Source organism: Pleurodeles waltl, chromosome 4_2 (genome assembly GCF_031143425.1).
Source record: "Pleurodeles waltl isolate 20211129_DDA chromosome 4_2, aPleWal1.hap1.20221129, whole genome shotgun sequence".
NCBI classification, from domain to species: domain Eukaryota; kingdom Metazoa; phylum Chordata; class Amphibia; order Caudata; family Salamandridae; genus Pleurodeles; species Pleurodeles waltl.
The window spans coordinates 292,913,548-292,939,900 of record NC_090443.1 but is presented as its reverse complement, the minus strand read 5'-3'; the positions used below and the strand labels follow the sequence as shown (position 1 = coordinate 292,939,900).

The 26,353-nt window shown below is 45.4% G+C and overlaps 1 protein-coding gene across 1 annotated transcript in view; it reads left to right on the top strand.

Moving 5' to 3' along the window:
• RRP7A (ribosomal RNA processing 7 homolog A) overlaps positions 1–26,353 on the top strand; it is an 85,004-nt gene that overhangs the window by 31,664 nt on the left and 26,987 nt on the right. Inside the window, exons 2-5 of the mRNA XM_069231222.1 lie at positions 5,993–6,135; positions 10,409–10,534; positions 10,634–10,754; positions 11,327–11,424. Of these exons, the coding sequence (XP_069087323.1) occupies positions 5,993–6,135; positions 10,409–10,534; positions 10,634–10,754; positions 11,327–11,424 (488 nt within the window). The remainder of the gene's footprint in view (positions 1–5,992; positions 6,136–10,408; positions 10,535–10,633; positions 10,755–11,326; positions 11,425–26,353) is intronic.

The following is a 26,353-nucleotide window of genomic DNA, read 5'->3' as shown; positions in this document are numbered from 1 at the left end:
GCAGACACATTTTGCATGGCCCCCCATGGGTGGCATAATACATGCTGCAGCCCATGGGAAACCCCTGGTGCCCCAGTACCCTGGGTACCTAAGAACCATATACTAGGGACTTATATGGGGTGACCAGTATGCCAATTGTGGGGTGTGCAAAGTCCTAAACAACCACATTTAGAGGGAGAGAACACAATGACTGTGGTCCTGGTTAGCAGGATCCTAGTGAAAACAGTCCAAGCGTACTGATAGCAGGTATAAAGTGGGGGTAACCAAGCCCAAAAGAGGGTAATTTACTACAGAAGCAGACTTGGAGGGCTCATGACCGAAGGTAGCATGCTGCATTGAACCCTGTGAGTACTGGAAGCATAGTGGCTGAGCATATTTGAACCCTTCACATTTGATACCTCCATCTGTGACTCTGGCTGTGTTAATTACAATGCGTAGAACTATATAAGTCCATTCCAGCATACCCTATACGATTGGATACACTTCCATCTGGCGCAGTCTCATATATTTTTCAGACGGAGGCTAATCACTTGTTTGTGGCTGACTTGACCAGTTTGTGCTGCTACCCCTTTGTGGCCTTAATCAGTATTATCTCTGTGAGATCCCTGCGATAAAGTGTGTAGACCGGACGCTAAGCAGCAATGCCTCAACTTTGACGTAAAAAGACAGTCGTGAATGCTAGCGCCTCCACCTCTTCAACCCCTTGAAGGGGGAGATAGAGAAGATGACACCTCTTCCCCTACAGAGGACTTAATCTATCCTTCTCGAAATGCAAACTAGCTTAGCTAACATTGATGCCAAGTTAGACTCCCTGACCAAACGTATGGATGACATGTAAGACAGCATAGACACGCACCAAACGTGCCTAAATGATGCAGAACAGTGCATATCAGATGTCCAAGACAGACACTTACAACACTCGAAGATTGTAAATGAGATGAAATTAGAACTGTGTAAAGTCCAACTCAAGAATGAAGATTTAGAATCTAGACCGCGGAGGAATAATGTCCACATACTAGGCATTCCAGAAACAACGTTGATGGGGCGCACTGAAGAATATATTGAAAACTACTCATAAAGCTGTTTGGAGCTAAACATTTCTCTCAGTCCTTCATTGTTGAGAGGGCACACAGATCCCTAGCCCCCAGCCCGATCCCAAGGGCCCCTCCCAGGCCAATCAAAGGGATGTTCGTTAAGTATAGGGACAGAGATCAAATGTTTTGCCTGGCCTGGGAGTCGCAGGAGGTTCGCCACGAAGGGATGCACCGCACCTTCTTTCCAGACTTCACGCAATCGGAACAAGATGCCAGACACAAATAACTTCTCCCAGTCAAAAAGAAATTTCAGGAGCGGGGCATTTTGTATGCCATACTTTACCTGGTGAGACTACGCTTCTACTGGCAGGGCAAACCAAAATCTTCACAACTTCTAGCAGGACTTTCCTTTTTCCAGAAACATTCCTCACTGAGGGGGACTTCCTCTCCCCAGTACTGGGTAGATGATACCTTATTAATAGATGGTGTGGAGGGACCGGTTGTCTTGATGTGTGTTGGTCATACAGAGATCCTTTGGCCAATACTTGGACTGATCACCTTGTACATTACATGGGGCTTAATGTCCTGCCTTCTAGACTTGAATCATGCCAAGGAGCTCCTGTTACCTATCCAGGTATGTGATATACCTTCTGGGTGCCTACGTTACTGCTTACCCTCTTAGTCCATTGTTGCATTATTTGCATATGCTGGCATTTTCACCTTACGAGTGTTGTGACCACCGACAGCCTAATGCAATGGCACCTATATTGTTATATGCTGGTTTTGCTACCTGATGTTTGGATTGTCAAAATGTTATTGCAATGTTTTGGAAAATAGCTGGAAAATTAGGTCCCGGTGTGGGTGGATAGAAAAAGAGCTTTGTCTTAACTTTATGTGGGCAATCTCAAGTGAAAGTTGGCTGAGGAATCAGATGTTTGTATGTATCATGAATACACTCATGCAGATTGATGGCAGATACACCTGATAACGGGAAACTGCTTTTAACATTCATCACATGTAATGTCCGGGGCTTAAATAACCCCTGCAAAAGCCACCAGGTCCTTACATATCTTAAATGTCACAATATAGTTATTATTTACTTGCAAGAAACCCATTTCATGCCAGGAAGGAGACCTACCATGCTCAAATCTTGGGGACCTTATCAATATTTTGCTTCATACTTGCCCTATTCTAGTGGGGTTGCCATACTTATTCGGCAGACGGTCCTGTTCAGGCCTATAAAAACAATTGCAGATCTGGACGTCTGATACTATTTCGAGGGTTTATTGGGCACACAACTCATCTTCTTTAATACTTGTGGTCCTAATGTGGACTGCCCAGACTTGGTTTATACTTCTTCTCAAACAATGTCTGACAGTGAACCCAACACCATTATCTGGAGAGGGGATCACAGTTTAGTGCTGGACCAGGAAACGGATTGCACAGACCGACACAAGGGATAGCTTAATAGGGCTCAAGTAGCAGTACTAAACGTTATGAAGCAGCTTGATATACTAGATATCTGGCGGGAATCACATGGCACAACTAGGGCGTATACATTTCACTCCTCAGTGCATGACACTTGGTTGGGCCTAAATTTCTGGGTGTGTACCCGTGATGTAGTGGGGTTGACACGAGAAGTGTGACATTTACCCAGGACTTTGTCAGACCACTCCCCAGTAATCCTTAAACTTGCCTTGCCTACCCCCTGGAGGCAAGTACAATTCTGGAGACTTTAGCATAATATGCTGTTTGATGCAGCATTCAGAGAATAGATCTGTCTGCATTAAAGGTTTACGTCACTTCCAGTAAAGGCTCAGTGCGTGCTATGATGATTTTCTGGGAAGCATTAAAAGCGGTGATTCGGGGGGAATGTATTGCTAAAGGACATGGACTTCTTAGATCTATCAGAAATAGGCTTACGAGACTGGAAGCGGAACTGCACAACTTAAAATTGAGGAATGATGACACCAAAGACAAAGGCCGCTTACATCCCATGAAACAAGCCCTAGAAGAATTCTACGAGGAAGTAGATAAAGTTCCTTAGTAAATATACACAGACTCAGAAACATGGAGGGAGAAAGGTCCGGGCACACACTAGCTATGTTACTCAAACCTCGCTGGTCGGTGAATTATATCCTCACAGTGGATTCGTTCAATGGGCAATCGCATTATAGCCCTTAAAAGATTCTGAAAACATTTGTATTCTTCTATCGAGAACTCTACACCTCACATACACGCACAACCCCTGAAGAGATAGATGCATACCTGCAATGGATCACGTTGGCATGGTTAGACCAAATACGAAGGGAGGTATTCTGCCAACCATTAACACTCCTGGAGATAAAGCAAGTTATCAGGCAGCTCACAAATGGGAACTTCCCGGGGAGTGATGGACTACCAGTGGAATTTTATAAAGCTTATGCATACGAGCTGGCACCCTTGTTATTAGAAGTATACAATTAGGTGTTTCAGGAGTGTGTGTTACCACAGACACTAAGAGTCTATCATAATCACACTCCTCAAACCGGTTAAGTCCTGTTAAGTGCGACTTTTACCGGCCTATATCTTTTGATAAATGTAGATAGCAAAACTTTGCCAAGTTATTGGCCAACCGTCTATTGTCCTTAATGCCAGCTTTGACCCACCAAGACCAGTCTGGTTTTATTCCAGGCCGCGCTGCGGCTGATTAACTTCGATCCCTCTTTGCCATCACGCATCATTTGGACCCCGGGCTACCGTGGTGGTGACTTTTCTGGACACTGCTAAAGCCTTTCATACTGTAGAATGGTCGTTCCTCTTGATAGTACTGTCTAGAATGGGGATGGGCAGGTCATTTGTAAAGTGGGTGCAGCTCCTTTACATGACTCCCTTGGCCAGGCTGCGTCTGAATGGGGGACTGTCTGAGTCCTTTGCGATTAATAGGGGAACCTGGCAAGGTTGTCCGTTGTCACACCCCTTCTTTACGCTCTTAGTGTTGAGCCTACGGGTTGTGCACTGTGGGAATTCCATCATAGGAGGAGGATAAATATAGGATTCCGATATACTTTACTTTCCATGTATGCAGACAATGCAATGCTAGTGATTAAAAATCCGGCGGCCAATTTAGATCCCCTCATCCGGTAAATAATAGATTATGGCCACTGGTCCGGTTTACAAATTAACTGGTCTAAATCAGTAATGTTTCCGCTAACTCCTGCTGCCACCAAACCAGATACAGTGTATAATCTACACTGGCGAACCGACCCTGTGAGGTACATGGGCATCTTCTATCACACAGACATCCGCACTATTGTCCGGATAAACTATGGGGCATATCTGGAGGCTTTGCAGGCGCAAGTTTACAAATGGATAACCCTCCCCCTCTCGATTGCGGGACGGGTAGCTTTAATAAAAATTATGATCCTCCCTGAGATGTTGTACCTTTTCCAAACCATCCAGTGCCCCTAAATAAAGCTTTTTTTGCCCAGCTCTGGTCTCTCATAATTAGCTTTGTGTGTGGGGTAAACAACCTTGTATCAGCTGAAATACCTTTTAATTGCCATACAATAAAGGTGGTATGGCAGACCCCAACTTTGACATTTAATATTTAGTGGCACAAATTCAATATGTAGATCACTGGTTCCATAACAGGCACGCTCCCCACGTGGTCATAGAAAGGGGTTCAATAAACCTCACTGCTCTGCCGGCAGCTCCATATTCCTGATTACCTGGACCTACTCAAGAAATTCATACTGTATGTTGTACCATATGGGCATGGACAGACTTGCCCACTTATGTAATATCTCATTACTGTACTCAAGACATGTTCCTGTCGAGCACTATCATGAGTTACACCTAGACACTGCTTCTGGGTTTTACAATTGTGGAACAAGCACCTCCTTACACTAGGTGACTTATATTTGGATGACGCTTTACCTAGTATGAGAGATGTGCTTACCTATGCTAAATTGGTGCATGAAGCCAGACGTTTGTTTACCACATTTCCAGAGGAACCTAGATAATTGTTGATTCTGACCATCCTCCCGACTAGCCCGTGACCTTCCAATCTTATATCCAGATTATAGTCAGCTGCACTGGACTACCAATCCTCTGAAATACACCAGGTGTAGGAGGGCGATTTTGGGCAGGTAATTACTGATAGCCAGTGGGGCTTCTGCTGTCAGCAAACTAAAGAGGTGTCTTCCAGTGGTAGCTACAGATTAATACAGTACGAATATCTGCATAGAGTGTACATCACCCCAATGTACCTTGCAAGATATCATCCTATGTTGACACTAAATGCCCCCGATGCGCTGCACAAGAAGCGACTTTCTTTCATTTAGTGTGGACATGTCCTTCGATTAAATGCTTTTTGGTCAAAAATTGGGTCTTCCTTGTCCACCATGACTGGTCACACTTGTCACCCCCCCTCACCTCCTGGTGATACTGCTGGGCTGCGGTACATGTTTCTTCTCCACTGAAAAGCATTACTGCATAAAAGTGCATTTGTATTATTTACCTCACTGTGCAAAGTAACTTTGCGAACAGTACCTATCTTATCCTGAAGATTTATGGTATCTAAAACTATTATGAAAAGTGCTGTATTTTTCTAAAATCGATCTTGAGTTTCTTCTCGAGTGTGTGCCTCATTTATTGACAAATGCTTAGCACTACCCTCTGATAAGCCTAATCTGCTTGCCCACACTACCACAAATGAGAGCATTAAAGGTTATTATTTAAACCTCTGTCAACCAGTGTCACGTGTACTGTTTGCATAGTGTACCCTTACATTGGTACACTGCATAGATAGCCAGCTTCCTACACCCATGAATTGCAGAGGCTCTCAGGACACCAAGAGAAGACCACAGAGTAACTGAAGGCCTCATAGGGTGGTGGTGAGGGTCGGGATGTGACGCAACTTTGTGATTTCTTTGCTTCTCTTTCCCCTCTGTATTGCCACTTCTGCTTTTTTCCAGCCCTTCCTGTGAAGTTTTCTGAAACCTCCCGCTCGAAGCATTGCCTGTATGTGAAGGAGCACAAAGTACGTCAGGATCTAGACCCTACACGTCCGCAGGACAGGACCCTATTCATCACCAATGTTCCCCCGTACTGCACACAGGTGAGAGTGGCCTCACATCAAATGGGCATATAATGTGCCTAATTTCTCATAAAAAAATAATTAGCTGCTGTTGCTGAATGATGAATCCAAGACATTTGATTTATGTCCAGAACGCAGATCCTCCTAACGGATCACTTGTGATCTTTCCATGTGTCACAAGCAACATGCTGCCTATTTGGGAAAGTATTGCACTTGACGCTGATTCATAGTTGCTCCTTCTGCTGACTTAGTATCAAAACTAGCAGAAATACTCTATTCGTCCATTCCCTACTTATCCTGACACAAACCAGACATGTTCCATCGTGGCATTGTCTTATTACTTTTCCTGGCACCACATATCCAGCATCTCAGGGTTTTTAATAAATATCTACTTCTGTTACTCCTTATTACCCCAGTACCTCCAGTCTCATTGCGAACTAAGTTTCCTGACCTCTCCCCCTGCCCCAGTCTCTCTTATTCTGAGCTCTTAAGGCTGTGTTCTCCTCCATTGTCCTGTTATGAATGGTTACTGATGATGTCCTGCCTCTTGCTTCTAAATCTGCCCCCACCCCCCAATGTAATTTCCAGGAGTTTCTTCAGCTGAAAATGTACTGTTTATTTTCTTTATTATCTTTATGGACAGGAAAATATCCCTTGTATCTCAACTTATGCACTCCACAAAGAAGTACACTTTGAATTGTAAGGCTGTTTTGAAAGAGCTGGTTGTTTAACTTAACCATCCTCCATTTTTAGGTTGAAGTCTACCAGACCGCGCAGCTATCTGGTTGTCTAATGACTTGTTAGAGACAGTCTGAAAGCTTCCTTGGGCATGCCTTCCACCAATTGCTTACTGTAGCATTTGTGTTTAACTCACTTTTGTTTGCTTCCTATTTGCTGACTTTATTTGTTTTAGGCTGTCCAGCTTGAGTTTGTCCCTCCCATGGAGCATAGCGTATTGATTGTATTCTTCCACAAGTGCTCCCTTATTTGTAAATAAGCCTCTAAATCTTGCCCTTATATTATCACATTTGCTGTGCATTCAAAGAGAGAGGTCAAATGTCCGGCTCTTTCTTTCTTCTGAGGGAACTTGGTGTGTGCTTTTCTTTCTCTGACCTCCAAGTGAGAGAATGTATTTGGTAATCTTGCTGTGAAAGGAAAGGGTTTTTTCTAGCACAGATTAAGCACTTTTTAAAAAAATTCTGAAGTGTGGTGGAAACAAATATTTGAAAACAAAACAAATCAATGCACTAGGTGATGACATTTCTACACATTATTGATTGTATGCTGAATACTTTTACCAGTAAAAATGTATGTCTGTGCAAATGTAATGGTCATTTCAATTGAAAATGTGTTGTCTGTAATGGCAGTGTGCTACCACAACTTGCATACTCCACACTATGCCACTCCGCTCTACACTACTCTTACACACCACTCTACTCTACAACACATCCCCACTTTACGCCACTCCACTCTACAACACACTACTTTATGCTGCTCTGTTCTGTGCCCCCGCCACTCTGTTCTGTGCCCCCCCATTCCAAACTGTGCCCCACTACTCTGCTCTGTGCCCCACCACTCCATGCCCCGCCACTACACTCTATGCCCAGCCACTCCACTCAACACCCGGCCCCTCTACCACCCTCCACGTCACTCCCTGCCTTTCTGCCACACTCCTTGTCCCTCCACCACACTCCATGCCCTGCCACTCTACACCGCTCCTCTACTCCTCTAGGTCGCTCCCTGTCACTCCCCACCCCTCTAAGGCGCTCCCTGTCCCTTCTAGGCCCTACGAGGGCGCTCCCTGCCCCTTCTAGGCCCCATGAGTGCGCTCCCTGCCCCTTCTAGGCCCCATGAGTGCGCTCCCTGCCCCCATGAAGCTTATCCCTGGTGCTCTGTTCCTCTGTGCCACTCAGTTCCTCTCTGTACCACTTGGTTCCACTCAGTTCCTCTCTGTACCACTTGGTTCCACTCGGTTCCTCTCTGTACCACTTGGTTCCACTCGGTTCCTCTCTGTACCACTTGGTTCCACTCGGTGCCGCCCAGCGAGACACTGTTCCACTCGGTGCCGCCCAGCGAGACACTGTTCCACTCGGTGCCGCCCAGCGAGACACTGTTCCACTCGGTGCCGCCCAGCGAGACACTGTTCCACTCGGTGCCGCCCAGCGAGACACTGTTCCACTCGGTGCCGCCCAGCGAGACACTGTTCCACTCGGTGCCGCCCAGCGAGACACTGTTCCACTCGGTGCCGCCCAGCGAGACACTGTTCCACTCGGTGCCGCCCAGCGAGACACTGTTCCACTCGGTGCCGCCCAGCGAGACACTGTTCCACTCGGTGCCGCCCAGCGAGACACTGTTCCACTCGGTGCCGCCCAGCGAGACACTGTTCCACTCGGTGCCGCCCAGCGAGACACTGTTCCACTCGGTGCCGCCCTGCGAGACACTGTTCCACTCGGTGCCGCCCTGCGAGACACTGTTCCACTCGGTGCCGCCCTGCGAGACACTGTTCCACCCTGTGCTCTTCTACAACACTCTGTACCACTCCTTGCCATTCTACAACACTCTGTACCACTCCTTGCCATTCTACAACACTCTGTACCACTCCTTGCCATTCTACAACACTCTGTACCACTCCTTGCCATTCTACAACACTCTGTACCACTCCTTGCCATTCTACAACACTCTGTACCACTCCTTGCCATTCTACAACACTCTGTACCACTCCTTGCCATTCTACAACACTCTGTACCACTCCTTGCCATTCTACAACACTCTGTTCCACTCCTTGCCATTCTACAACACTCTGTTCCACTCCGTTCCACTAGAAGACGCTTTATGCAACTGACTGTATGACTCTATTCCACTTTACTCCACCCTACTCTGTCACCCTACTTCACTGTATGCCACACCACTCCGCTAACTTTAAGCCATACTGAACAGCAGCCACGCTGGTGTACAACATGACTTAAATGCTGTGGCAAAGCCAATAACTCTTGCACAGGTGAGACCTATTGGTTTTGCCAGTGTTTGTTAGCTTCGTGTGTCTGTCTGTCTTCTGCTGATCCTCCCTCCAGAAATTGTTGAGTCATTAAGAAGTGGGCACACTATTCCAGAAGTGGCCTCCCACAACGGGTACATTGGTCGTAAATGTTAACCTCAGGGCTATTGTACCAAATAGGAGTTGGTGACTTCCTCAGAAACCAGGTCTGGCTGCTACATAATTAAGACAAACTCTGATTGGGTAGCCTGGGGAGCATGTTTTTATTAAACTTAAATAGCTGCCTAGGGTACTCCTGTAGAGGATAATAGGTAATTGTTCGATCAAACACATGCTCTTTCAGAAAAGCAGAGTTGGGCCAATGATGAAAGGGAAAAATTACACTCCAGCAGTCTGTAATGGATGATCTGACCATAGCAAATTCTCCATGTATTTAGGTGCATTGCAAAGGCACTGGGTGCATTCGTAGTCAGGAATACAAAGTTTGTGCACAGAAGGGCACCACGTTTGTGAAGGAAATACATGTAGGAGTCAGCCCGACCAAACGTTGCTGGCCCAGCTGAGTCCATCCTGAATAGCCTCAGGTATAAGTGACGGAGGATGATATATATATTTTTTTGTATTGAAATTACTCTGGCAAATGCCAAACCGCTCTGTGACCAGGTGTTTTGACAGGCTTTACCCTCCATCAGGTGCATGCTTCAGAGAGTGGAAACAAATGTTCAGCGACTGATAGCTTTATGCTGGCCATACCAGCTACACCTTCTACGTCACCTCCCCAAAACAGCAGTCCACCCAGTTCTTTCCACCCTTGGTTATATGCTCAAGTGTTTTGCAGCTGGAGACCATCACAAGTGCGACTGGGGTACTGCCTAGCCAGACCTGACCGTACTCAGATTGAAAAGCACTACATTACTGGGTCGTCACTTAGTCATGCTGAGCTTTGGCTTTAGAGTGATTAGCAAATTGTTCTTTGAGCATGCCATGCAAACTTAAATGCAGCAATACACACTTCCGATAAACATTGTACCGGGTCTGTTATGCTGTACATGGTGATTTACTGGGAATTATCAAAAGTGTTGCAACTGTGACAGAATTCTAACTGGGATACCAATAAGAAAATGATTGCTTGGCAGCTCTTTCTGCCTACACTTTTAATAACCCCCCCAAAGAAAATACACGTTCTTTACCTGCTGATGAATGCAACCTGTGAACGGTGTGTTCATCACAGGAGAGAATGTGTTTAGGGCAGTCACTGCCATCCACTGTAACGGAGAATGTCATTGCCTTCTTTTGCAGAAATGTCTTTCTCGTCTCTGCTCTCAGTTTGGCCCTGTCCAGTCTGTCGAACTTCAGGAGAAGCCGGGGCCTCCTGACACTCCGCCTGCCCCAGAGTCCAAGTTCTTCGTGCAGGAGCAGGTTCCGGTGAGTCACGACTGTGGTTCTGTGAGTGAAAAAAAGATTTATAGATGCCTTAAGTTCTCTAACAGGTTCTTTAACAACTGACTTTGTTTCCAATACCAGGGGTTTAGGTTTGCATATGTAGTGTTCAGAAATCGTGCTGGTGTGCATGCCTTCAGGACTTCAGTGCAGCCCGAGCCTCTCGTGATGTCCAAGGGTCAACCGCTACTTACAGGTGTTCAAAGTGAGTAGGACAAACCCTCCGGGGAGGGGTGGGACCTCTATGTACTGCTAACACTAATCTAAGAGAGAGACACCCCTGTTCACATGCAAAATCAACTTTACACTTACAGGAATGCTATCCTCAATGCCCTTGTACACACATACCAGAGACCCCTGTCGGTCACCTCCCACTGCCTGACCAGCGTTCTTCTCAGTAGACCCCACCAATCTCCCCATCCCCCATCTCAGCCCCTTGAGCAATGTAACGTGAATCTTTGCATCCACTGTGTGGCCACGGCAATAGACCCCATGGGGTCATATGCGCTGGACAAATGCTGTCACTCACTCAGCACTTAATGTAGCTGCACTATGCAGAGCACTCAACAGACCTCAAGAGCAGGGTCTGCACTATATAAATGCATGCAGATAAACCCAGCGACTTAATGTCCTTCTGTATGCCCCGCCAGGACATGCAGCCTCGTTTATCCGCATATGAAGCCTCCTCAGTGCTCCTCGACACATACATAAACAAGATATGTATAAGCAGGTATGTATTATCATCTGACGCCGCCATGTCTCTTTCCTTCTGTTCAGAGTGGATTACGGCCTACACCCAGTCCCTGACCGATCCCGCAGAGCTGCAGGCTGAGGTGGATTCCTTCATGCAAGAGTACGACCGCAAAATCTCGGAGGTGCGTGCATCTCAGTGGAATGATGTATTTTGGAGATCTGCGTGCCAGAGGTGAAAGGGTATCATGTCTTAAGACTGAGCTGGTATCTTTGTGAATGGGGTACAGGTTGGTGATGTGAGCTTCTTTGTGGGAGGGCTTTACATGGCACTTATCTATATTGATTTTGTTTCTACTGTGGAGCTGCATGAATTGGAACATCATTTGCCTTCAAGACCTGTTCTCCAGCCTTGGGTATTGTTTTTAATCAGAGTAAACCTATTTCGTGATGAGAGCAGCTGTCCTTCCCTCGGTCTCAATTTCAAAGTTTGGCAAATAGTAGAGTACCCATTTTGTAAACCAAAAATTACTTTCATTATGGTTTAGGGACTTTTATTCCTGATTTTAACGAAAAAGAATCTTCAAAAGATGTTGTCACTTTAATTCCGTTCAATAGACATTAGATACATTTACAATACTTCAAAAAAATGTACTCTGTGAATAACACTGTGAATTATATTATACAAAAAAAAGCCTTGGTCTGTGGAAGACTATTTTACAGACTGTCTGTATTATTTTCAGTTGTGTGAAAGGGACGTGTGACCAGTTTTTACATCAGCAGTTTCAGCTTTCGGTTCTGATTTTGAGGTGGCGTTAGTCATGGGACGATCCTTATTACTCCTCTGAGCAGGAAAGGAGTTGGTTGACTTCATGAACTTACCATTCACAGCCTAGCAGCGTGAGACGATAACTATGCACGGTGTATAGTGTCACGGGTCTACAGCATAGCTGTTGTCCTGTGACCTTCCATACACTTATATCTACCAAAAGGTTAGCAACCAAACCAGTGCTTGAAAGGTTCTGACTTGACTACTTTCTGTGTACAATGGAAGACGACCTGGGGAAAAGGTAACGGAATGTACAAGGCAAAAGGTCTTGCTCTAATACATTAACACCTGTAATAACGGGCATTCACAGATGTTTGCATTAGTTGCATATACAAAAGCTGTTTATCACATTGAGCTTACAGTATTGGCTTCACCGGTACAAGGGAAAAAGTAGTAAAAATGATTGCATGTAAGTGATAAAGAATTAAAGGTGACGAGCAGTATGATGATTGATCGGTTCAGATGTAAATAGTCCCGCTTGCATTCCTTTCTCAATGCCGAGTAATACACGGAGTAATGCACCAAGGAGCCAGTAGCATGAAGTTAGATATTCATTGTAAGAATTGGTAACAGCACGTCTTGCAGACAGCTGCTCTGCCAGGGCGCACTTGCAAATGACGCTGGCTAGTGAAGTATCGGTTGGAAAATATAGGTACCATTTACAACGTAAGAAGAATACAATTGTACAAATTAAGTTGCATTTTTTGAGGCACTTAATAAAGATTATCAAGGGTATGGAACTTTAGAAAATGTATACTTGTCCAGTGGGAGGGGATGCTTCAGAAATCTACCTGTCCTGTAGAGCTATGATAACCGCCTTTCTGATTGTGCCAGGGCACTTACATCAGGGTTTGGATTCTAGCAAGACTCTGATTTTGCCAACTCTCTGCAAATTTACATACAAGGGCTAGAGGTAGACGGAAAGTTATAGTTCCCGGTTTGGAATGCGTTGCGAGTCTGTGCACATCTACTCATTTAAATGTTTAGGGTATTCACCAACCCCTCTGCACTCGATTCCTGCACTGGGAAATGTTTTGAATTTACTCCTGATAAAGAAAGGAGTAAAACGGTTTCGGGGGTTTAAAAAGAGCGACGTGAAATTGAATTTGCAATCGTCTTCAGATTTTTTTATGTGAGCAGATGTATAAGCATATGTGTTTAATCATGCAGAATGGAACTCACATAAGTTTGCTAGGCGTACAGGTGCCAAGCCTACATATTAAAACTATTGTGAATTTCTAAAAGAACTACACCATTGCAAAGACATAAACCTGTGGCTGCACTTTTGTGACTTTCTTTAAAAATCGGGGCCCTAATTTATTTTTATGTTACTAAAATGGTTTTACACTTATTCCACAATATTATTCCTTTAAAAGCATGCATCAAACATATTTTACTAAAAAAACACTCAGAAAAAAATCGAATTTAATGTGGCATAATAACTTAACTAGCTTTGATTTTGAGTTGCAATTTTTCTCTTGCACATTTTATTTTGAAAGCAAACAGTTAATCTTGCATTTCAGGCCGCTGCATATATTTGCATATGATCAGGGCGCATTCTAAATAGCATCACATTGTTAAATTGTGCAAATGTGTGCATGTCTTTAAACTGGAACTACTGCCTCATGCAAACTGAGCACACTGTATTTCCTTACAGAATGCACCCTGATAATAAAGGCTTTTTTTTTAATTAATGAATCCGTTCTACTTCTTTAATCTCCTAAATAACTCTGCCTAAGCTCTTCCCTCCGCTTCCACATCTAACTCACCAAACCTCACTTTACTACCATGACCTCCCAAACAACCCTACTAAATTCGCCCTCATTTATCTCACCCTGCTACTGTGATCTCCCTAACCCCTTCCACAGACTCTTCCCTACTCCATCCCTTTTACTCACTCCAAGCCTAAATCCTATTACCATATACTCCCAATTAACACTTCTGGATTCTTTCCTCCTCCACCCATCCATTACTCCAGTCAATCTAACTAACTAACTCTCATATCCGCGGCTCAAATTACTAAAACTGTACTCATATTTCCCGATACTAATCCATCACTAATTCTTGTTGGGTTCCGAAGTAGCGTGCTAGTAAGCGCTATATACATACTATTACAATACAATTATATATACAGGTTTGATCAACTTATGTATATGAAGACAAATCATGCCTTAGTGGCTGAAAATCCTCTTACACAGAACCATTCTGTGGTACAGTATACTGGTAGCCAAATGATGTGTTATACGGCCTTAAATCTGCTTTTTCAGTGGCCAAAATAAACATGAGAACCTAACGTCCTGGACGCTGGGTGATTGTAATTCCATTCTGTTAATTATTAAGGGGAGCCCTTGTGGCTAAGAAAATACTGTCAACGTGTTGGCTTAGGAGTACTACATTAGTGAAATTGAATGAAAAATAGAATGGATTGGAAGTGAAAATAAAGTAAAGAGAAATTAATGAGATTTTATACTTTCATTCTTTGCTAAGGCCCTTTGAAAACTGTAACTGTATGTTCGATGGCATCTGTCGCTGTAGATACGCATGTTTTGCAATAGCTCGCCATCTGGTGTTGGACCGGAGTGTTACAAGTTGTTTTTCTTCGAAGAAGTCTTTCGAGTCACGGGACCGAGTGACTCCTCCTTTTGTCTCCATTGCGCATGGGCGTCGACTCCATCTTCGATTGTTTTTTTTCCGCCATCGGGTTCGGACGTGTTCCTGTCGCTCCGAGTTTCGGAACGGAAAGATAGCTAATTTCGGAAGATTTTCGTCGGTATTGTTGCGTTCGGGATCGGCGTAGTTAGATTCAACACCGCGTCGAAGGATCGAAGAGCTCCGGTGCCCTTCGGGGGTAGTTTTTTCGATCCCCCGTCGGGGCCTGGTCGGCCCGACCGCGTGCTGAAGAACGCCGATGGAACGGACCCCGTTCCGTTTCTGCCCCAAATGCCACAATAAATACCCCTATACAGACCAACACTTGATCTGTAACCTGTGCCTGTCACCTGAGCACAGTGAAGACACCTGCGAGGCCTGTCGTGCGTTCCGGTCCCGAAAAACACTCCGAGACCGTCGAGCCAGAAGACTTCAGATGGCGTCCGCGCCGACAGCCCACCGAGAGTTCGAGGAACAAGAAGAGGAAGGTACCTTCTCGATCCAAGACTCAGACTCCGAAGGATTCGACGATACACAAACCGTGAGTAAGACGTCGAAAACCACTCAGAGGAAGATTTACAAGGCCCAGGGGACGCCACTGCCACCAGGCCATGGCTCCACCCATAAATTCGGTGACCGACCGTCGGCACCGAAAAAGGCCCAAACAGTGCCGAGATCGTCCGACTCCGGTCGAGACACCGGCACGCAGCCTTCTCGGGACCGAGAAAGTGCTGGAGACGAGCATCGACACCGAGATGCCGGTGTAGACACGGCTCGACGCCGAGACAGCGGCCCCGAAGAAGATCGGCGCCGACAGGTTTCGGCCCCGAAAATGAAAAAAGTCACCTCGGAGCCAAAAAAGGACGCACACAGGGTTTCGGTCCCGAAACAAACTGCAACTGACCCAGCTTCAGGCTCTTATACAGAAGAGCACTCGCTAACCTCCCAAATGCAAAAGCATAGGTTTGAGGAAGAGCTACAATCAACTGATGTGGACCATACGCAAAAGCGTATTTTCATACAGCAGGGGACAGGAAAAATAAGCACCCTTCCCCCTATTAGAAAAAAGAGAAGGTTGGAGTTCCAAACTGAACAGACACCACAACCAAAAGTGGTGAAAAGAGTTACCCCACCACCCTCTCCTCCGCCCGTGATTAACGTCTCACCAGCACAAACTCCATCACACTCCCCAGCTCACACCACCATAAGCCAGGGTGACCAAGATCAAGACGCATGGGACCTATACGACGCCCCAGTGTCAGATAACAGTCCGGAGGCATACCCTACGAAGCCATCTCCACCAGAGGACAGCACCGCGTATTCTCAAGTGGTGGCTAGAGCAGCACAATTTCACAACGTAAGCCTCCACTCAGAACAGGTCGAGGATGATTTTTTATTCAACACACTCTCCTCCACCCACAACTCATACCAAAGCCTGCCTATGCTCCCTGGTATGCTCCGGCACGCAAAAGAAATCTTTAAGGAGCTGGTCAAAAGTAGGGCAATCACACCAAGGGTGGAAAAAAAGTATAAGGCGCCTCCTACGGACCCGGTTTTCATCACTACACAGCTGCCACCAGACTCTGTCGTTGTAGGAGCAGCTAGGAAAAGGGCCAACTCCCACACATCTGGAGATGCACCACCCCCAGATAAAGAAAGCCGCAAGTTCGATGCAGCTGGTAAGAGAGTCGCAGCACAAGCTGCAAACCAGTGGCGCATCGCGAACTCCCAGGCACTACTTGCGCGCTATGACAGAGCCCATTGGGACGAGATGCAACATCTCATTGAACATCTGCCCAAGGACTTACAAAATAGGGCAAAACAAGTGGTTGAGGAGGGACAGACCATTTCCAACAACCAGATCCGCTCCTCCATGGACGCTGCAGATACAGCTGCACGGACAATTAATACATCTGTAACTATCAGAAGGCATGCATGGCTCCGAACGTCTGGATTTAAACCAGAGATTCAACAAGCAGTTCTCAATATGCCTTTTAACGAAAAAGAACTGTTCGGTCCAGAAGTGGACACAGCGATTGAGAAACTCAAAAAAGATACGGACACTGCCAAAGCCATGGGCGCACTCTACTCCCCGCAGAGCAGAGGGAATTACAGCACATTCCGTAAAACACCCTTTAGAGGGGGGTTTCGGGGTCAGAGCACACAAGCCAGCACCTCACAAGCAACACCGTCCAGTTACCAGGGACAGTATAGAGGAGGTTTTCGGGGACAATATAGAGGAGGGCAATTCCCTAGGAATAGAGGAAGATTTCAGAGCCCCAAAACCCCTACTACTAAACAGTGACTCACATGTCACTCACCCCCTCCACACAACACCAGTGGGGGGAAGAATAAGTCGTCATTACAAAGCATGGGAGGAAATCACTACAGACACTTGGGTTCTAGCAATTATCCAACATGGTTATTGCATAGAATTTCTACAATTCCCTCCAAACATACCACCAAAAGCACAAAATTTGACAAAACATCATTCCAATCTCCTGGAGATAGAAGTGCAGGCACTATTGCAAAAGAATGCAATTGAATTAGTGCCAAACACACAAATAAACACAGGAGTTTACTCACTGTACTTTCTGATACCAAAGAAGGACAAAACGCTGAGACCAATCCTAGACCTCAGAGTAGTGAACACTTTCATCAAATCAGACCACTTTCACATGGTCACACTACAAGAAGTATTGCCATTGCTAAAACTACACGACTACATGGCAACTTTAGACCTCAAGGATGCTTATTTCCATATACCAATACACCCATCGCACAGGAAATACCTAAGGTTTGTATTCAAGGGAATACATTACCAATTCAAGGTACTGCCTTTCGGATTAACAACCGCACCAAGAGTCTTTACCAAATGTCTAGCGGTAGTCGCTGCACACATAAGAAGGCAGCAAATACATGTGTTCCCATATCTAGACGACTGGCTAATCAAGGCCCATTCGTTAATAGAGTGCTCAAATCACACAAATCATATCATACAAACCCTCTTCAAACTAGGGTTCACCGTCAACTTCACAAAATCCAAAATTCTGCCGCGCAAGGTACAACAATACCTAGGAGCCATAATAGACACATCAAAAGGAGTAGCCACTCCAAGTCCACAAAGAATTCAAAATTTCAACACCATCATACAACGCATGTATCCAACACAAAGGATACAAGCAAAGATGGTACTACAACTCCTAGGCATGATGTCTTCATGCATAGCCATTGTCCCAAACGCAAGACTGCACATGAGGCCCTTACAACAGTGCCTAGCATCACAATGGTCACAAGCACAGGGTCACCTTCTAGATCTGGTGTTAATAGACCGCCAAACTTACCTCTCGCTTCTGTGGTGGAACAACATAAATTTAAACAAAGGGCGGCCTTTCCAAGACCCAGTGCCACAATACGTAATAACAACAGATGCTTCCATGACAGGGTGGGGAGCACACCTCGATCAACACAGCATACAAGGACAATGGAACGTACATCAAACAAAACTGCATATAAACCACCTAGAACTTCTAGCAGTTTTTCAAGCACTAAAAGCTTTCCAACCAATAATAGTTCACAAATACATTCTCGTCAAAACAGACAACATGACAACAATGTATTATCTAAACAAGCAAGGGGGGTCGCACTCCGCGCAGTTAAGCCTGCTAGCACAAAAGATTTGGCGTTGGGCAATTCACAACCAAATTCGCCTAATAGCACAATTTATACCAGGGATCCAAAATCAACTCGCAGACAATCTCTCTCGATCACCAACAGGTCCACGAATGGGAAATTCACCCCCAAATTCTGAACACTTATTTCAAACTCTGGGGAACACCTCAGATAGACTTGTTTGCGACAAAGGAGAACGCAAAATGCCAAAACTTCGCATCCAGATACCCACACAAACAGTCCCAAGGCAATGCCCTATGGATGAACTGGTCAGGGATATTTGCTTACGCTTTTCCTCCTCTCCCTCTCCTTCCTTACCTGGTAAACAAACTCAGTCAAAACAAACTCAAACTCATATTAATAGCACCAACTTGGGCAAGGCAACCCTGGTACACAACGCTGCTAGACCTATCAGTAGTACCCTGCATCAAATTGCCCAACAGGCCAGATCTGTTGACACAACACAACCAAAAGATCAGACACCCAGATCCAGCATCGCTGAATCTAGCAATCTGGCTCCTGAAATCCTAGAATTCGGGCACTTAGAACTTACCCAAGAATGTATGGAAGTCATAAAACAAGCCAGAAGGCCATCCACCAGGCACTGCTATGCAAGTAAATGGAAGAGGTTTGTTTGCTACTGCCATATTAATCAAATACAACCATTACACACAACTCCAGAACATGTAGTGGGTTACTTGCTTCACTTACAAAAATCTAACCTGGCTTTCTCTTCCATTAAAATACACCTTGCAGCAATATCTGCATACCTGCAGACTACCTATTCAACTTCCCTATATAAGATACCAGTCATTAAAGCATTCATGGAGGGCCTTAGGAGAATTATACCACCAAGAACACCACCTGTTCCTTCATGGAACCTAAATGTTGTCCTAACTAGACTTATGGGTCCACCTTTTGAACCCATGCACTCCTGCGAAATACAGTTCCTAACCTGGAAGGTGGCATTTCTCATCGCCATTACTTCCCTAAGAAGAGTAAGCGAGATTCAGGCGTTTACAATACAGGAACCTTTTATACAACTACACAAGAATAAGGTCGTCCTAAGGACCAATCCTAAATTTTTGCCAAAGGTTATTTCACCGTTCCATCTAAATCAAACAGTGGAACTTCCAGTGTTCTTTCCACAGCCAGATACCGTAGCTGAAAGGGCACTACATACATTAGATGTCAAAAGAGCATTGATGTATTACATTGACAGAACAAAGAACATCAGAAAGACTAAACAACTATTTATTGCATTTCAAAAACCTCATGCAGGAAACCCAATATCAAAACAAGGTATAGCCAGATGGATAGTTAAATGCATCCAAATCTGCTACCTTAAAGCTAAACAACAGCTGCCCATTACACCAAGGGCACACTCAACCAGAAAGAAAGGTGCTACCATGGCCTTTCTAGGAAACATCCCAATGCAAGAAATATGTAAGGCAGCCACATGGTCTACGCCTCACACATTCACCAAGCACTACTGTGTAGACGTGTTATCCGCACAACAAGCCACAGTAGGTCAAGCCGTATTAAGAACATTATTTCAGACTACTTCCACTCCTACAGGCTGATCCACCGCTTTTGGGGAGATAACTGCTTACTAGTCTATGCAAAACATGCGTATCTACAGCGACAGATGCCATCGAACTGAAAATGTCACTTACCCAGTGTACATCTGTTCGTGGCATCAGTCGCAGTAGATTCGCATGTGCCCACCCGCCTCCCCGGGAGCCTGTAGCAGTTTGGAAGTTACCTTCAACTATTTGTATATGTATCATCTCAACCTTAAATAGGTGCATACTTAGTCACTCCATTGCATGGGCACTATTACTACAATTCAACTCCTACCTCACCCTCTGCGGGGAAAAACAATCGAAGATGGAGTCGACGCCCATGCGCAATGGAGACAAAAGGAGGAGTCACTCGGTCCCGTGACTCGATAGACTTCTTCGAAGAAAAACAACTTGTAACACTCCGGCCCAACACCAGATGGCGAGCTATTGCAAAACATGCGAATCTACTGCGACTGATGCCACGAACAGATGTACACTGGGTAAGTGACATTTTCATTATAAAATGGGGGATACCTTCCAAAATATTGTTACAGAACATCTTCGAAGCCTATGTAGTCTTTAGTTACTGAACGAGAGACCCTCCTTTGACAGTGAATTAACTAAAACACATGGGTATAAAGGAAGTGCTTTTCCTTTGAACAGAATTGCCTCCCTGGGCTTTAATGAATTTATTATGTTGTTTGTGTGGAGTTGATGAGAGCTTTAGAATTAAATGAAGTACAGTCAGAAAGAGGCCCTTAATAGCAATGTAAACATCTTAAGATTCTTACTAATGAACTTAAAACCAGCTGAAGCTAACATACTCAAGAACATGTGTCCCCCTCATTGGCGGGGGTGTGGAGAAGGGGAGGGTGGTAATGTATAGCGTTAAATTAGGTAATTGGTGCTGGAGGGAAAGAGAATGTCCTTGCTACAGGACCTAGGTAGAAAAGTCATAAACTTGTGCTGAGTAGGATGTGACAGGCTTGGTTCTCCCGCCATGTAAGTTGTCTTCCAACAGGCCTGCAGCAGGTGTAATTTAGCTCTCCTGCCCCTTTTCATAATCCATTCTAGGTAATGTCTTTTTCACATAATGTCAGCAAAGTGTCATTGAAGCGATTTTTGCAATACAGTACCAACAATTACATAAGACACCTGACTAGGCTTGGTTTTTGTGGTTAACAGTGCCATACAGTGCAGGTGTATGGGGTGTGAGGAGAATGTGGTGGAGGTGTAGATGAAAGGGGCAGCAAGCCTTGGGCTGGCTTGCAGCAAGACTCGTATGTGGGATTATCTGAGAAATGGGCCCTGGATTATGAATTCAGCCTTCCCATCCGAAGGGTACAAGGAGCCTTCTGTGGGCAGTGTCAGTAGTTTACAGTACAGATGTCCAGTGACCTTGGCAGGCAGTTAATTGACTAGTTGACACTCCTGGTGGATGTTGCAATATTTCAAATATGTACACCTAGTTATGGATTTGTTTAGCCCAGTCAATCAAAGAAAAACAAGTATTCATGAGATGTCAGTGTTTGACAGCAATTGCACATCAAGGCTTACCAAGGCCAAGATGTGTCGGGCCTCCACAAAAGGAGAAAGACTGCTGCAGCCGCATGTAGTTCACGCCGAGAAGTGGCACTTCTGGATGGTGCCGGAGAGAGTGCTAATTTTAAACTGTATTGTGCGCACTCTCGGACATTAGACCTCTAGTTCCTCAGCTCATGCTTGGTGCACAGTGCTGGTTTGCTGCCTGGGCCACAATATTTTTGTGTCAGGGACATTTTGAGCCTGTTGCAAAAACACAGCTAAATTTGCTGTTTTTGGCTGCAATTTTCTTGTTTTACGGCTGCAAAATTTGGCAGATTAGGCTGCATTTGCCTGAGTGTTCTGTTTAATCACAAATTCTGATTACACTGTGCTAAAGCGTGTAGACATGTATTTTGCTACATGGAATTTCACAGATTACTGTAGCAGGGAAGAGTTTTTGTGCTGGTGATTGAACGAAAAACTGTGGCAATAGAACATATGCACTACAATATTTGTTGTTAGGCGGTCTAGGAGAAATAGTGCTTTGTCCCCTGTTATTCTGTATGCATTTGCAGTTTTATAGTTGCTCTGTGGAAAGTTTACAGTCAGTAAAGTAGGCTTGAGTTGGGTGTGGTGACCAGCCAATTGTTATAAATGGGGTCTTTAGTTGTCAGTGGTTTTTGCACCCTGTCCAAGTTTAGACCCTCACTCTAGTCAGGGTAAGGGAGTCACACACCTGCTCACCCCCTTGGTAGGTTGGCACAAGCAGTCAGATATATATATATATATATATATATATATATATATACACGCACACACACTAACACAGTGAAAACACCATATAAATACTCCACACCAGTTTGGAAAAATAGCCAATATTTATCTAAATCAAACAAGACCAAAACAACAAAAATCCAACATACAAAAGTAAAGTTACAAATTTTCAAAGATTAACTCTTAGTAAAGCACTTAGAAACACAATAGCTCCAACTGGGGCTATTGCAAGGTTTTGAGGGAGTTGTCTTCAACAGTTCGACGCCACTCTTGAGGGGAGTGCAGGCCAGTCATGGAGTCGCACAGACCCCAGTTACAGTACCTTGGAAAACGATGAGGAACCAAAGACATTGCATAAAGTCGGGGAGATGAGGCCTCGCTAAAGCCGGTGGAGAGTGTTTCTTACTGCCACTGGGGAGGTGAGGCATCTGTCCCTTACTGCTAAGCAGGGGAGATGAGGTGTGAGTTCCTTACGGTTACAGAGTAGGTGATGTGGCATTGGCGGCCAGGCAGCGGTCCCTTATGACAAGACGATGTCCATGAATCCAGCAGGTCAAGACACAGGGTGTCGACTTCGCATGTTGCAGTCACACCAGGGGCCCACAGCTGCTGCGGTAGAGTCCTAGTCGGGGGCGATGGACGTCAGTGACATAGCGCTCTGGACTTGCACTGTCGGGATTTCGGAGGCGCTGCAACAGTGTCAGAACTGTGGTGTGGGTTGTGGTCATTGCACTGAGTGGAGACTACAGCTCCTGTGCAGGCAGCGGCGCAGGGTCAGAGAGCAGCATTGGTTCTGGAGGTTGATTAACTTGTTTCTTCCTTGGTACACCAGAACTCACTTCCAAGGGCCAAGGAACTGGATTTGGCACCACTTGGCAAGTTAAGACTCAGCAGGTGAGCCCAGGCGCTGGCAGGTGAAGTCTTTGATGTTCCTGATACTTCTTAACAGGAGGCACGCTCAGTCCAAGCCCTTGGAGAACCTTTGGAAGCAGGATGTAGAACGCAAAGTCCAGTCTTTTTACTCCCAGGACAGATGCAGCAGGCCAGCACAGCAAAGCAACAGGCAGGGTGGTGGTCCCACCTACAGCATCCAGCTCTTCTTCCTGGCAGAATGTCCTCCGTCCAGAAGGATTTTAACTTTGTGGGGTCAGAGGTCCTGTACTTATACCAATTTCTGCCTTTGAAGTACGCAAACTTCAAAGAAAAGTCTTTGTAGTGCACAGGACCCTGGGTTTCCTGCCCTGGCCCCAGACACACTCCAGGGGTTTGGAGACTGCTTTGTGTAAGGGCAGGCACAGCCCTTTTCAGGTGAAAGTGTCAGCTCCTCCCACAACTCTAACTCAGGAGGACCCATCAGGAAATGCAAGGCACACCTCCGCTCCCTTTGTGTGATTGTCTAGACTGATTTCACAGACGTTCCCAACTGTCATCCTGACCCAGACATGGTTAAGCAAGAAAATGCCCACTTTCTAAAAGTGGCATTTTTAAACTTACAATTCAAAAGCCAACTTCACCAGAAGAGATTTTTTTAAATTGTGAGATTGGAGACCCCAAACTTCTTATCTCTACCTGCTCCCAATGGGAAATTATAGTTAAAAGATTTTTCAAAGCAATCCCTATTTTACCCTATGGGAGAGATAGTCCTTGCAATAGGAAAAACCGAATTTAGCGGTATATCACTATCAGGACACGTAAAACACACCAGTATATGTCCTACTTTTTAAGTACACTGCACCCTGCTCATGGGGCTGCTTTGGGCCTACCTTATGGGTGACTTATGTGTAGTGGGCCTGCAAATGGTTGCACTTGCCAGGTCGAAATGGCAGTTTAAAACTGCCCACAAAGACACTGCATGTTTACAGGGCTACTTATGTGGGTGGCACAATCAGCACTGCAGGCCCAGTAGTAGCATTTGGTTTACAGGCCCTGGGCACACATAGTGCACTTTACTAGGGAATTACTAGTAAATCAGATATGCCGATCATGGGTAAACCAATTGCCAATACAAGTTAGACAGAGTGCACTTGCACTTTAGCATTGGTCAGCAATGGTAAAGTGCCCAAAGTCCTAAAGTCAGCAAAAACAAAATGCAGCAATCAGTCAAAAACAGGAGGTCACAGACAAAAAGTGTGGGGATAACCCTGCAAAATGGGCCATTTCCATCACCAATGATAAAGGCTAAAGGCCAATTTTTATTTTTATTTTTTAAATGAAAGGTTAGGATGAAGGCCGTAGGTGTATTTTTGTGAAAAGAGTATGTCAAAGTCAGTAGTTATTTAACAGTTGGTTGTTATTACTCTGAATGAAACCATACGGATAGATTTTTTTGTTACATGGAATCTCACAGAATAATTTAGTAGACTAGGTTTTTGGTGCTAATTACCCCCTGTGACAAACCGCAAATATAGAAGATTTTCACATTAGGCTTTCTTAGGAGGGATAATATTTTACTTTGCTAACTGTACTTTTGTGTAGTATGTAATTTTATTGCTGTAAGCCTGCTCGAAAGCATACTGGAGGCCTCTGTTGGTTATGGTGGGTTCACTAGGACATTTTTTTTGTAGCATGTGTGGCAGTAGATACACATGTTCGTTCCGAATACTCTTGCTCTCTAGTGTTAGGCATGGACGATAGCAATTGTTTTTTTTTTTTTAACAAGTATTTTGAGTCTCAAAGTATGGTGACTCCACCCTTAGTTGGTCATGCACATGGGCGCCAGCTCCATTTTGAGACTGTTTTTCTCCACCATTTTTTTTGGGTGTGTTTTGATGGACTTCTGGACTTGGTGCCTTTGACGTTCCCAAAGCCCAGTCTTCTCCAATCCCTTCATCAGAAAAAAAAAACACTTTGGAGACTGTCGCAGTAGCCCTGGTCCTTGACACCCTGGGTGCCCAAGCCCCTCAGGGCTCCTTCCCTTTCGTAATAACTCCAGAGAATGAATGTGTAGGGGGTGATGGAACGAATACTTTTCAAGGAATATCCTAAGTGCCACATGACTAACCCACACAGTTTGCAATTTCGGTCCCTCCCTGTGCACATCAACTCCCTTTGCCCTTCCTGCCTCGCCTTCAGGTTCAAAAAGACCCTTCGACAGCAGAGAGACAGATGCTGTGCACATCTCAACATGCCATGATCCTTCAATGGAACGCCAGACGTTTTCCGCAAAGCTGACCCCCTTGGCTTCGAAGAAGAGGACGACACAGGTTCCGCAGACATCCCCTTCCATCAGCTCAGCCCAAGGTCACTGTGTTAGACCCCGACTTCTTGGCACCTGAATACATGGGAGAAGGAGAGGAGGAGGGCCAAGGCGCTCTGTCGTCCTCCTGGCTGCTTAAGTCTGTGCACCAACATGATACTGAGAGCCGTGAGTACTGTTGACATGCAAAATCACAAATCACACAAATGACCACACACTGAGGTGAAGCACCACCCTCATGGGGGCCATGCATCTCCCCCCGAACACAAGCCACTTCAAGGTGTGCCACTGCTGCCTTTGGGCCTCGGTCCACATGGAGAATGGAGACAAAGTGTCGGAGCCAAGAAGGGACCGCTCGACCCCCTCTGCCCACCATCTACCTTCCATCCCAAAGATGCACCTCTGTGCTGAAGTGCTCCAAACCACTTTGAAGTCATAGGCCCCATCAACGCCTCAACAACAGTCACCACTGGTGAGTCCGAAACTGGCCTCAAAAGCCAACTCTGCAGACTCCGGCAGGCCCATGCTAAAAAAAAAATCCAGCACAAGCTCAATGAACGGCAAAAGAATATTTTCATCCATCTCCAGGTGGGGTAGATTCCTATTGACTCCCTTTGCGGAGGTGCCCTAGAAATGCCAACTCACCTTTGGGGATACTCCTGGGCCAGATCCTGCTTCAGAACCTTTGGCTCCTGTGCCTAAGAATGCACTAATTGAGAAGGCCACTAGCACTCCACCTCATACAGACCACCACCAACAACAACCCTCCTCCAAGGTGTCCTTAGGTGTCACAGTGCTTTCAAACAGAGGTGGTACTAGTCAGTATACCTGTTCCCCCACCCCCCAATACAGGTCTTCGGCGCCCCTTTCTACCCTCTTTATCCACATCCCACTGTTGAATGCTG